Source organism: Chiloscyllium plagiosum, unplaced genomic scaffold, assembly GCF_037043375.1.
Source record: "Chiloscyllium plagiosum isolate Xiang-an unplaced genomic scaffold, Cpla_swu_hap1 HiC_scaffold_3, whole genome shotgun sequence".
Taxonomy (NCBI): Eukaryota; Metazoa; Chordata; class Chondrichthyes; order Orectolobiformes; family Hemiscylliidae; genus Chiloscyllium; species Chiloscyllium plagiosum.
In genome coordinates this window covers 150,936,436-150,950,404 of record NW_028270141.1, presented here as the reverse complement: position 1 = coordinate 150,950,404, position 13,969 = coordinate 150,936,436, and the positions used below count along the sequence as shown (strand labels likewise).

The window sequence follows — 13,969 nt, the reverse complement described above, 5'->3', positions numbered from 1 at the left end:
AATGTTTCTGACTGATTTCATATCAAATCAGCATTTTGTGTTGTTTTAATTGTGGTGTAATGAGCTTCAATCACTGCTGGGTTGATATAGTACCCAGACTGTGCTCTGCTCCGCCCCTAATGTTTGAGGCAACAGTGAAGGCTAACTAAGAATGGATTCTTTACTTTTGGTTTTACTCCAAACTGGAAGTACGGATTGTCCATCAACACAATCGAAGTGGATCCTGTTAGTACATTTAAAATGGACCTGCATAGTTCTTTTGGCAGAAGTGACCTGATACAAGAAACAGAGAATGGTGTGTTTTAATAGATTATGAGGCTGGTCTTTTTCTCTCCTGTTAATCAATGTTAATAATGACCCTAGGCTGGAATACAAAGTCAACTCTGGGACCTGGTATTTTGGTGGTGTGCTTGCTGCATTAAGTTGCTGGGTCATTCAATTCTGCATCTTTGAAGCTTTTTTGGGGTTTGGAAAGGCAAGAGAAAGCTTCCCTATTTATCACAAATAATTAGATTCTAGCTATAGATAAACAGTTATAAACTGTCAACAATTAAAACTCTAATGCTCTTAAAAAACTGCCCTTTACATACATTAAGACAGACAGACAGACTGGAAAATGTAGGTTATGGGCAGAGCAAAGCTGGGAGGCAGTTCAGTGTTCCTATTCACAGCTTTCAGATACTATCCTTAAGCTGATCAGAACATTGCTTTTCAGTTGTCTTTCTATTGGATCCTTCCACCTGTATGTAAGAGACATTATGAGGCTGGCTTACTTATAAAAGGTCTTTGCCTTTATCAGTCAAAGGTTACAGCTCGCAACAATTGCGAAAGAAAAGATTTACTGGTTTTCTTCGGGTTTAAAATGGGTATAACTGCAGCCAACAGAGAAACAGCTCCTGTACTAATAGAGGTCAAACCACTTCTCTCTATCTTGTGTCCAGCCCTGAACTATTTACTGATGTTGTGGAACTTGAAAGGGTTCAGAAAAGATTTACAAGGATGTTGCCAAGGTTGGAGGGTTTGAGCTATAGGGAGAGGCTGAAGAGGCTGGGGCTGTTTTCCCTGGAGCGTCGGAGGCTGAGGGGTGACCTTATAGATGTTTACAAAATTATGAGGGGCATGGATAGGATAAATAGACAAAGTCTTTTCCTTGGGGTGGAGGAATCCAGAACTAGAGGGCATAGGTGAGAGGGGAGAGGTATAAAAGAGACCTAAGGGGCAACTTTTTCACACAGAGGGCGGTACGTGTATGGAATGAGCTGCCAGAGGAAGTGGAGGAGGCTGGTACAATTGCAATATTTAAGAGGCATTTGGATGGGTATATGAATAGGAAGGGTTTGGAGGGATATGGGCCGGGTGCTGGCAGGTGGGACTAGATTGGGTTGGGATATCTGGTTGGCATGGACGGGTTGGACCCCAAAGGGTTTGTTTCCGTAGATCTGTATGACTCTATGACTCTAGTTACCTGAGAGCCGTTCACATGGTTGATGGCAGGCAGAAGGCTTTTGTCATTGCTAACTGGTCACTAGTCCAATGACCAATCAACCTCTTGTTGCCAAAAACAGAAGTTGCAGGAGAAGCTCAGCAGGTCTAGCAGCATCTGTGAAGAGAAATCAGAGTTGACGTTTCAGGTCAGGTGACCCTGATTTACAGCACCCACAATTCTTTCAGTTTTTATTTAGTATTAATCTCTTGTTGCCACCCAACTGTTATCACTCTAACCTTCGAGCTCTGTGACAACTTGATCCTCAGATACCCTGAACCACGGCAACTAAAAAAAAGGTATAAATCAGGTATGCACAAAAGGAAAAGATTGAAGGATTACTGAGTCTTGGAGTTGTAGGTTGAGAGGAAATTGTAGAAATAGGGAGAACTGAAGTCCTAGAGGAATTTGAAATGTAAATATTGTATTTATATTTTTGATTTGAACTGAAATGGGAAAAGGACTGGGTTAAATTCTGAGGATTTTTGGAGGATTACCGTACTTTTTAAAAGCGACTTACTTGACACTTGTAATTACTGTTTCCACAGCTGCTTGTGCAAACAGGAGGGAAAGTCTGGTTACAAAACTGGCTACAGCAGAGGTATATGTACAAATGAAGACTTGATTAGTGACAGATAGCTGATTGCTCTGTGAAATGGTGACCAAATGATGTCAAAGGCTTTCTGCCTGCCAACAATTGTCAGGTAGCTGACAGTTTGAGGGGGGAGGGGGCCGCGTTGGTGACAGTGGTGGTGATGGTGAATGTTTGGGCAGACGGTATTAGACCTTCTGGAAGGGATGGAGCTGTTTTGCCTATGTAGTAAAAACCATCTCACGCCTCGATGTACCCAGTGTCTTTCCCCTCATCAGTTGTTTTCGGTCACAGATAGAACATAAAACACAGTTGTTTTATAAATGTGAGCCAGTCACTCTGTGCCTGCTGCAAACAGATAAAAGTATCTGGAGAAGTCAGATTGGGAAACAGCATTTGGATCAGCTGAGCAAACCCTGTGGACATGTACGGTTCCCTCTGCCCCGTAGGACCATTTTTTGCCTGCCTGTCTGTATGTGTGTCTAAGGGGGAGTTCATAAGATGGGTTAGATTTTAGCATGGAGAAATATATTTCAATAGTTCATACAATACATCAGATTATATATATGTGGCCAATGGAAGGAATGTTTCTCAGGCCTCATTCTTTTCAATCCCTGCGTTTCAATTCTTTCTACTACCATTGATGATTTATTTTGCTGACCTGTAATCCTAAGGAATGGAGTGGTAGGCGTTGTGTGATTCACACTGAAATTTCTTTAAACTAAATTTTCTTTTACTTTTGGACTAGGAAATGACTTATGGGAAGGAAAGAACAAGTGGGTAAGGGTTTTTTTTAAATCAGATTGGTGACCTGTGACCAGTGAGATTCCACAGGGATCAGGTGCTGAATCGCAACTGTTTACAATATACATAAATGCGTTGGAGGAAGGAAGTAAGCGTGCTGCAGCCCAATTGCAGACACAAAAGTAGGTGGGATTGCAGCTTGTGATACGGATACAGAGAGATATTGATAGGTTGAGTAAGTGGACAAAAAGTTGGCAATTGAAATAAAATGTGGGAAAATGCCAAGTCTGTTCATTTTGGAAGGAAGAACAAAAGCATTATTTAAATGGAGAAAAACTGCAGAAACAGGCAACACAAGGGACTTGGGGCTGCTTGTGCATGAAACACAGAAAGCTCGCACAAAGGAACAGCAGCTAAGCAGGAAGGCTAATGGAACGTTGGCCCTTATTTCAAGGCAGTTGGAGTACAAGAGTACGGACGTCTTACTGTAACTGCACATGGTGCATCTGAAGTACTGTAAGCAGTTTTGGTCACCTTATTTAAAAAATATAATTTCATTGGAGGCAGTTTGGAGAAAGTTCTCTAGGATGATCCCTGGCATGCAGGGATTGCCTTGTGAGCAAAGGCGAAACAGATTGGGACTCAACTCACTAGAGTTTAGAAGATTGAGAGGTGATCTCATTGAAAAATATTGGACTCTTAAGGGGCTTGACAGAGTAAATGCTGAGAGGATGTTTCCACTCATGGGAGATTGTGTGGCCAGAGGGCATAGTCTCAGAATAAAGGGGTGCAAATTTAAGACTGAGATGAGCCGGAGTTTCTTCTTTCAGAGAGTGTGTGTCTTTGGAAGTCCTTGTCACAGAGAGCTATGGGGATAGAGTCCTTGTGTATATTTAAGGCTGAGATGGATTCTTGATCAGTTAGGAATCATAGGTTATGGGGAAAAGGCAGGAAGTTGGATGTGAAAAATGTTGCATCAGTCATGATCCTATTGAATGGCAGAACATGCAAGGGGCAGAAGTCCTGTTTCTATTTCTTATGGTTTAGGCAACAAATTCTCTTATTCCTCCGTTGTAATGTTCCTACCCTCTCCTATAGGTTTATACTGTTGCTTGAGTGCACTTCAGCAACAGTAGCCCTTTAGTAGGTTGCTCATTGATCTGCAAAAAGCCAGATGGTCTATGTTGCTAAGCTCTGTGATGGTAGGAACAACAAAGCAGAACATAATGTGGTCGGTTTTCAAACACCTTCCAGCGTGAGTGGCTGGATATCAACTTATACAGTCTCGTGTTTAGATTAGAGTTGCGCTGGAAAAGAACAGCAGGTCAGGCAGCATCCGAGGAGCAGGAAAATCGATGTTTCGGGCAAAAGCCCTTCATCAGAAATGGAGGCAGGGAGCCTCCAGGCTGGAGAAGGGGGAAGGTAGCATAGAGTACAATAGGTGAATGGGGGTGAGGATAGAGATGATAGGTCAGGGAGGAGGGTGGGGGAAGGTAGCAAATAGTACAATGAGTGAATGGGGGTGGGGATGTAGGTGATTGGTCAGAGAGGAGGGTGGAGTGGATAGGTGGAAAGGAAGATACGCAGGTAGGACAAGTCATGGGGACAGTGCTGAGCTGGAAGGTTGGAACTGGGGTAAGGTCGGGGGAGGGGAAATGAGGAAACTGGTGAAGTCTACATTGATGCCCTGGGGTTGAAATGTTCCAAAGTGGAAGAGGCACTGTCCCCATGACCTGTCCTACCTGCCAGTCATCCTTCCCACCTATCTGACCATTCACCTCCAACTGCACCCCCATTCACCTATTGTACTCTTTGCTACCTTCTCCCCAGCCCTCCTTTCCCCCCCCCCCAACTACTTATCTCTCCACCCTGGCGGCTTCCTGCCTTCATTCCTGATGCAGGGCTTTTGTCCAAAACATCGATTTTCCTACTCCTCGCATGCTGCCTGCACCACTCTAATCTAAACTCTGGTTTCCAGCATCTGCAATCCTCACTTTTGCCTTATACAGTCTTGTGTCATAGCTACAGTTTCTGAATCACCACACTAACCTCACTAAACATAGAACAGAAATCAAACCTTGATATTTTGGTTAAAATCACCCAACACCAGGTTATAGTCCAACATGTTTATTTGGAAGCACTAGCTTTTGGAGCGCTGCTCCTTCATCAGGTGGTTGTGGAGAATAAGATTGTAAGACACAGAATTTATAGTAAAAGTTTAAATAGTGATGTAACTGAAATTATATATTGAAAAAGACCTGGATTGTTTGTTAAGTCTCTCATCTTTTAGAATTAACATGTTGGTTTCAGTTCTTTCAAATATCAATCGCAGAACTTTTTTAAAGTTACATTCTCAAGTGAACTTTAACAATTGGTGTCATATTGGCCCAGATAATGTATTTAAGATGTGAGGTGCCCTGTGTAAGACTGTCTGTGGTCAGACTGATTCTCATCTAAAAAACAGATTTACAGAATCATACATGGATTCATGCAGTTTTTGAGTAAAATAATATGTAATTCTGCAAGTACAAATTCACCCCACAAACTTAGAGATGCGTGTGTGTGTGTGTGAGTGAGTGTGGGGAGGGGATTAGTTGGTTATGAGTGTCTTTGAGAGAGTGTGTGTGCATGTGAGTATGGGAGTGTTTGTGTGAGCATATGAGAGAGAGCTTGTGTAGGAGAGAGGGTCTGTAGGACTGTGTGTCTGTAGGAGTGTCTGTGTCTGCATGTGTGTCTGTGTGTGTGTGTGGTGCAGTGGGGTCACCTGTAGTGTGACTTGAACCCAAGGTCCTGGTTGAGGCCATCCCCATGGGTACAGAACTTGGCTATCAGCCTCTGCTCAGCCATTTTGTGTTGTTGCCTGTCCTGAAGTCTGTCTTGGAGGACGGTCACCCAAAGGTTCGAGGTTGAAATTGATATTTTGGGTTTGTAATGCTTTCTGCATTTTGGGGGATGTGCTTGGGGGAGGTGATGGTACTGGACTATTAATCTAATAACTCAACAATGCTCTGGAGTCATAGGTTTGAATTCCAGCAGGGCAAATGGTGGAAATTGAATTAAAATTAACTGGAATAAAAATGATGGTGACAATGAAGCCATTGTTGATTGTTATAAAAACATATGTAAGTTGACTGATAACCCTTAGGGAATGGTGTCTATTATCCTTAGCTGCTCTGCACTGTATCTGACTCCAGACCCATAGCAAAATGGTTGACTCTTAAGTGCCCTCTGAAAGGGCCTAGCACCATTCAGCTCTATCAAACTGCAATCAAAACTGGACAGACCACCTGGCATAGACCTAGGGGCAGGAAACGACAACAGCAAACTCACCATGGGTTGCCATGCCAAGCCCTTATTAACATCTGCAGGGTCCTGTCAAGTGGACTGCAGTGATTCAAGAAACCAGCTCCCCACCACTATCTCAAGGGCAATGAGGGACAGGCAATAAATGCTGGCCAGCCACTGACACCTGTTTCCTGTGTGTGAATAAACTTTTTTTTTTACAAAGTAAAACAAAAACTGTCTCACAGACCAATTGAGCAAAGGCATGATGTTGTCATACTCCTGGAATTTGACTTTACATATAACGTTAACGTTCAGTTGATTGTTAGGAAGGCAAATGTAATGTTAGCATTCATTTCAAAAGGGCTAAAATACAAAAGCAGAGATGAACTCCTGAGGCTGTACAGACCACATTTGGAATATCAGTTCTGAGAAAGGGTCACACCACCCGAAAGGTTAACTCTGATTTCTCTCCACAGATGCTGCCAGACCTGCTGAGCTTTTCCAGCAATTTCTGTTTTTGTTTGGAATATTGTGAGCAGGTTTTAGCTCCATGCCTAAAGAAGGATGTGCTGGGTTTGGAGGGGGTCCAGAGGACCCTAGGCATGAAGGGCTTGTCATATGAGGAGCAGTTGAGGACTCTGTACTCAGTGGAATTTAGAAAGATTAGGGGGAATCTGATTGAAAGTTACAGAATACCAAGAGGCATAGATAGATTAGATTAGATTACATTACAGTGTGGAAACAGGCCCTTCCGCCCAACAAGTCCACACCGACCCGCCGAAGCGCAACCCACCCATACCCCTACATTTGCCCCTTACCTAACACTACAGGCAATTTAGCATGGCCAATTCACCTGACCTGCACATCTTTGGACTGTGGGAGGAAACCTGAGCACCCGGAGGAAACCCACGCAGACATGGGGAGAACGTGCAAACTCCACACAGTCAGTCGCCTGAGGCGGGAACTGAACTCGGGTCTACAGGCGCTGTGAGGCAGCAGTGCTAAATACTATGCCACCGTGCTGATAGAGTGGACATGAAGAAGATATTCCCATAAGTAAGAGAGACTAGAACCCAGAGGCACAGCCCTAGTGAAGGAATAACCCTTTAGAATTTCTTCAGGCAGAGAGTGATTAATCTATGGAACTCATTGCCGCAGAGGGCAATGCTGCAAGTCATTAATTTAAGACAGAGATAGGTTTTTGATTGGTAAGAGGATCAAGGGTTACAGGAAGAAGGTAGGAGAATGGGGTCGACAAACACATAATCAACAATCGAATGTTAGAACAGACTGAATGGGCCAAGTGGCCTAATTTTGCACCTGTGTCTTATGGTCTCAGTGGTGATGGCACAGTGATATACAGTCTTTAGAGAGTTGCCCTGGGAGACCTCAACATGGACTGCAGACCCCATAAAGTCCATGGTGTCAGGTCAAAAATGGACAAGAAAACTCCCTGCTGATTACCACATACCGTCCTCCCTTGGCTGATGAATCAGTACTCCTCCATGTTGAACAACACCTGGAGGAAGCACTAAGGGTGGCAAAGGTACAAAATGAACTCTGGGTGGGGGATTGCAATGTCCATCTCAGAGAGTAGCAGCACCACTGATCAAGCTGGTCAAGTCTTAAAGGGCATGGTTGCTAGACTGGGTCTGCAGCAAGTAATGAGAGAACCAGCAGTTGGGATAAATATATTTGACCTCTTTCTCACCAACCTGCCTGCCACAGATGCATATGCATGGCAGTGTTGATAAGTGTGCCCGCTGCACAGTCCTTCATGGAGACAGAATCCCACCTTCACCTTTAAGAATACAGTACATCGTGTTGTATGGCACTATCATTAAATGTGCTAAATGGGACAGACTTTGAGCAGATATAGCAACTCAACTGGGCATTCATCGACACCAGCAGAACTGTACTCAAACATAATCTGCAAACATAAGCAGGAGTGGCAGCAGGCACTATCCAAAAATGAGGTGTTAACTTGGTGAAGCTATGAAACAGGAATACCTATTTGTCAAACATAAGCAGCAAGTGATAAACAGAGGAAAACGTGACATCATCTGATGAAGGAGCAGTGTTCAGAAAGCTTGTGTTTCAAATAAATCTGTTGGACTATAACCTGGTGTCGTGTGACTTCTGACTTTATCCACCCCAATCCAACACTAGCACCTCCATTTCGAAGTTTCATATCAAACAGAAAATTCTGGAAATGCACAAAAGGTCTGGAAAGATAGCAGCTTTTGATTTGTCACAGTTGCAGATTCCACAGAATCAGAATTGAGTAGCATCATGTGCCTGATTTCCGAGTACTGTGCATAATATGAATGCTTGATGCAATATCATTTCTTTGTGATGGGAAGCCAGTGGTTCTCCAACCTTGCCAACCAAAACTGGCATCTAAAAAGCCAGTGACTGAAGTTTGTGTTTTGTGTTAACACCTGGCAGCTGCCAAGCCTGCACTTTCAATAATTAGAATGCTTCAGAGCAAAAGAAAAACCATCATTAGCCACCCCCAAGCTCTTGCTTTCTAGGATGCACGCACTCCCATGCCAGCTACAATCTTGTATAGCTTTTGTGTATTTTAAACTCAGTCCAGAAGCAGGTGGAGGCTGTCCTTTGATCATTTTAATCCATGCTGATTGTTAGCCTATTTATTGCCTGTTAAAGTGACCATTTAATTGCACTGAAAGCTGTAGCATCAACACCTTGAAGGGCCTTGCACAGATGCTTCTGATGATTTTGGCCTTTTCAAATTTGACGCTTTTATTCCTTCTTTGTGTAATGAGGTATGTTTTAACAGCTCTCACTAAAAATTAGAACCAAGAAAATTATGTTGAAAGCTACAACGCTGTTTCTTTCATTTGAACAAGACCAAATTGCAAGAGATACTAAAAACCTGAAATAAAAACCATAAATACCAGAAATACGGTATTTTCATCTGCTGACGATTTTTGGTATCTTCTGCTTTTATTTCCTTTAATTACTTCATTAATAACTAATGTGAATGCCATTTGTTTTCCTATTCCCATCATGCATTCTGCTGGTCTTGTTACTAAACTCTGTTGTAGACCAGTAATGATACAGAGCTAACTCTTGACTGGATCCTTTTGTGGTGCTGCATGTGTCTCCTTTATCCCATGAGGTAGATGCAGTGGTGTTAGAACAAGGGATTGCAGGTAGGCTCTTTTGCCATACTATATTAAAGATAATTCACATATGTACAACTGAAGCTGGCGGAGTGCGCTGTAATTCTCTCAGTTACCTAAATGTCAAATTAAATACCTATCAAGTTTTTAAAAAATCTATTATCACACTTTCTGGTTTATTATCGAAACAGAACTTATTCAATGACAATGCAATAATTGGTTAACATATACAGACAGTAACACTGAAATGCTCATCCATCTAAATAACCCCAAAACGTACACTCTCTCTCTCACACTGTCACGCACACACTCTCGCGCACACACACAGTCTGTCTTCGGGAAAAGAGGCAAAAAACAGATTTCTCTGCAGAGGTCGGCTTGCTGACAAAATGCTTTATATATGGATTATTCTTGAAGGCAAAAGGATAAAGTATAAAGTGTTCTGCAGTCTGTCCCTCTGATGTTCTAGCTGATATGGTGGTGTCACTACCCACGCATGGTTGTCTGTGGAATGTTTCTGAGTGAGCTTGCTCAGGAAATCGAATATTGATCCTCAAAAGACTATTTCAGAACATTTAGGTTTCACTCTGAACTCAACAACAGTTTTGTTTTTAGAAATGTGAAAGATCAGGTGGGCAGCCCTTCCTCACAGGCTTCTTGTTGCCCCAACTAATATCAGATACCAATACACTGTCTTTAAACCTGCCATTGATGAAAACAGTAGTCTACAGCAAAAAAAGTATTTACACCAGCCATGTGATTTCCAGGAAGCCTTGTTGAAAACAATCTTGTATCCAGTGACCTTTCAACACCTCTTTTAAATAAATTGCTCCAGATATTTCCGCAAAATTTGAAATAAATCTTTCAAAGCATAAGCCCTTTGGGAATTATGAAATATGAAGCATCTTTATAAGATCTCCGGTCTACTTTGTCAATCAGTGATTTCAAAACTGATCTGATAATCCTTAACTCTGTTTTTCTACCTTTTCCCCATAAGCCTTAATGCTCTTACTGATTAAAAATCTATTTACCTCAGCCTTGAATATACTGAGTAGCCCAGCCTCAATTGCTATCTGTGGTAAAGGATTCCACAGATTCACCAACCTCAAAAGGACTTCCTCCTCATCTCGGTCTTAAATGTACAACTGCTTATTCCTGAGATCATGCCCCTTTGTCTCCTTGTGGGAGAGTCTAGGCCCAGCCTTCCACATCTACCCTGTCAAGTCTCATAAGAACATAGCGACAGGAGTAGGCCAATCAGCTCCTTGAGCCTGTTCTACCATTCAGTGGAATCATGTCTGATCTGTAGCCTAACTCCATATCCCTCTGGCCCATCATATTAATACCTTTGCTTAACAGAAAATTATCTGCTCAGAGTTAAAGTTAATAACTGGTCAGGTTTCCACTGGGTTTATGGAAAACATTTCCATATATCTTTTGTGTGTAGAATCTTGTATGCTTCAATCACAGAAAATCGCAGGCAACAATACATCCTTCCCCAATCAGCTCAATGCATTCTACGCTCGCTTTGATCAGAAGGTCAGAGAAATGATGTCACCTATCCCAACAGCCTTGGGTGCACCTGTACCCACTGTCAGCCTTCTTGAGAGTGAACCCACAGTAAGCAACTGACCTGAATAGAGTCCCTGGCCATGTACTCAGATCCTGTGCAGCCGAGCTGGTGGGAGTGTTTGCAGACATTCGAAATTCCCACCTGTTTCAAGAAGATCACATCTTCCTGAAGCCAAAGAAAAAAATTATACAGTGTACCTCAATGACCACCGTCCAGTGGCTCTGACCTCCAAAATTATGAAGAGCTTTGAGAGGTTAGCCATGGCTCACATCAACTCCAGCCTACCAGATTGCCTTGATCCTTTGCAATTCACCAATCACCACAACAGATCCACAGCAGATGCCATCTCCCAGGTCCTACATTTATCCCTGGAACATGCGGATAATAAGGATATCTATATCAGGCTCCTACTTATTGACTACAGCTCTGCCTTCAGCACCATAATTCCAAACAAACTCATCTCCAGCCTCTGAGACCTAGGACTCTGCTCCCCTTCTGCAACTGGATCTTCGACTTCCTGCCCCACAGACCGCAATCAGTAAGAACAGGTGACAACACCTTCTCCACAACAATCCTCAACTATGGTTCCCACAAGGCTGCATACTTAGCCCCTTACTATAATCATTATACACTCACAACCCTGAGGCCAATTTTCACCCCAACTCCATTTATGAGTTTGCTGATGACATTGCTGTTGTAGATCGGATCTCAAAAAAAACGACAAGACAGAACACAGGAAAGGGTTTGAGCGCTTGGCAGTGTGCTGTATGTAAATCTGAGAAAGAGAGGGTCTGGCAGAAAGGTCTTGTCGATCTGCTGTTTCAGGTTTCTTCATAGAACTTTATCATGATTTTTCACAAAGCTAAATTTTTTTTATTTATCACAAAATTGGAGGGAAAATGTGGTTGGTCCTCTTCAAATTATTATGAAGGTGAATTAGTCTAGCTCTTTGCTCAGTCATTCTATTCTCTGGAGTGAGGTAACGTAAGTCGGAGATTTTCTAGGTGGTGTTTTGAGATGTCCCTTCTCCTATTTTGCTCACTGATCAGGAGAAGAGATATTACTCCATGGGCTCAGGAAATATGATATATTCTGCAGTTTTCTAAATGCTTCATCTGAGAGTGGTTTAGCATCTTGTTTTCTTTATCCTGTTTTTAGACGTGTGACGGATGTGAAGAAGCTGGTGAAACGAGCATGGCTATGAGCAACGGGAATGGTGACTTCATGGTTCAGAGCAATGGCAGTGTCCCATCAAATGCTAACGGTAACAGCATCGCTGCAGCCTGCGATGGAGACCACCTCTCCGAGCAGCTGTCAGCCAAGGAGACTTCAAGGGCAAAAGTGAGTCACAACAGCGGTACACTGCCAAATGGTACTGTTAAGCCTTCTTGCCTCTTTACAGACAATATGATAAACAGCCAAAGACCTGTGGCATTGCTGCCACAATGTTGCCACCATTGTCCATACCATCATCCTTTGTGTTGTCACAGTAACCAACCAGATTGCCATTCTTTGGGAAATATCACCATCACCTCTCCATTGACATCTTCCTGCCTGCAAACTCACTCCGAGTACCCAACATCTATGTGCCAAAACACTTCCCCTCTCCATGCAGCCGGCTGCTGCCTCCAGCCTGTCTCTTCTCTCATCGATCACGCTCCCCTTTGTCTTCATCATCGGTGGCCTGACCATTTCCAGCATCAACCTGTGCAACAGCAACACATCCCCGACATCAGGTATGCTCCACTTACATGGTCTTTCATTTCTGTAGTGAGTAAACCTTTTCCCTGTTGATAATCCCAGATAAGTATACTGTGATGGATGAAAATTAAGTTTTAGTTAATTGAATGAAAATATCCTGAAAACTCTTCAAAAATATGTGTCAAGTGTAATGTGTAATCGAAAATATTTATGTCTGGGTTCAAAATGGAATTTTCCTGCTTAAACTCTCCTTACATGAAGGAGAGACTTCAGAGAACAGTTGTGTGGGGGGTTAATATAAGTACTTTAATGTGGTGTGGTTTGACTTGTAAACTCTTGTGTATAACCTGGTTTACGTATGTAATTGTTTCATACTTTGGGGTGTATTTGGAAAGAACATTTTGAGGTGTATAACACTATGCAACGGTATCAATTGTTAAATTATTAGCGGTGGAGTGAAGTGTTTATTTCATCGATGTGTGCTTTGCCCCGAAAGACAGGCCCTTTTGCTTTGTTTTCTTGGGGGATGTGAGTGTCTTGTGAGGCCCACATGCCAATTTCTAATTACTCTTGAACAGAGTGGCTTGCCAGAGGACAGCTATGACTCAGCCAAATTGCTGTGAATCTAGAGGACCAGGTAAGGCTGACCGATTTCCATGCCACCCATTTCAACGTGCGATGGTAGTTGTGACACCAGCTTTATATTCCAGATCTATTTATTATTTAAATTTAAATTTCACAGACTGCCATGATGACATTTCAATCTATGTTCCCGTTGGATTCCTGGTTCAGTAATATTGCAGCTACACAGCCATCTGCCTGGTCTGACCCATTCTCTGCTGGCGCTTCATAAATAAATACAGCAGCCAGAGGCCAGTCAGTTTAACCTCAGTGGGACAAAATTAACAGCCATCAACATGGTGGATTAATAAAGGAAAACCTGTGAACGGTAGATTGATTGATGTGTTGTACATGGACTTCAAAAGGCATTTAGTAAACTATCATGTTATATACGTCTACATACTAGGCTTGTTATAAAGGTGGAAGACCATGGAATGAAAGGAAAATTGGTGGCATAGATTCAGGTAGGTTGAGTAACAGGAAAGAATTATGGTGAATGGTTGATTTTCTTTTCACTGGAAGTAATGTTTCCTAGCCATTACTATTAGGAACACAGCTTCTCTGTATAGATTGTCTAATGTGGCTGTAAAATGAACAATTACAAAGTTTTAAGGTGTTGTAACCTTTAGAAATATTGTAAACTGTGAAGAGGATAGTGTTAAACTTCAAGACAAAACATGATGGCTGAATGGGCAGACATGTGGCAGCTAAATGTAACGCAGTATGTCATGGAAACGTGAAGTGCACTTTGCAGGTAAAGCGAGGAGAGGCAATATAACACAAAGGGAATGCAGAACACAGAGACCTTAAGAAAGATGCAC

The 13,969-nt window shown here is 42.5% G+C and overlaps 1 protein-coding gene across 9 annotated transcripts in view; it reads left to right on the top strand.

The window, feature by feature from the left end:
• Positions 1-13,969, top strand: part of disp1 (dispatched homolog 1 (Drosophila)) — a 401,131-nt gene that overhangs the window by 263,577 nt on the left and 123,585 nt on the right. For all 9 annotated transcript variants that reach the window (XM_087984346.1, XM_087984367.1, XM_043687317.2 and 6 more), the window contains one exon: positions 11,985-12,562. In XM_087984346.1, the coding sequence (XP_087840472.1) occupies positions 11,985-12,562 (578 nt within the window). The remainder of the gene's footprint in view (positions 1-11,984; positions 12,563-13,969) is intronic.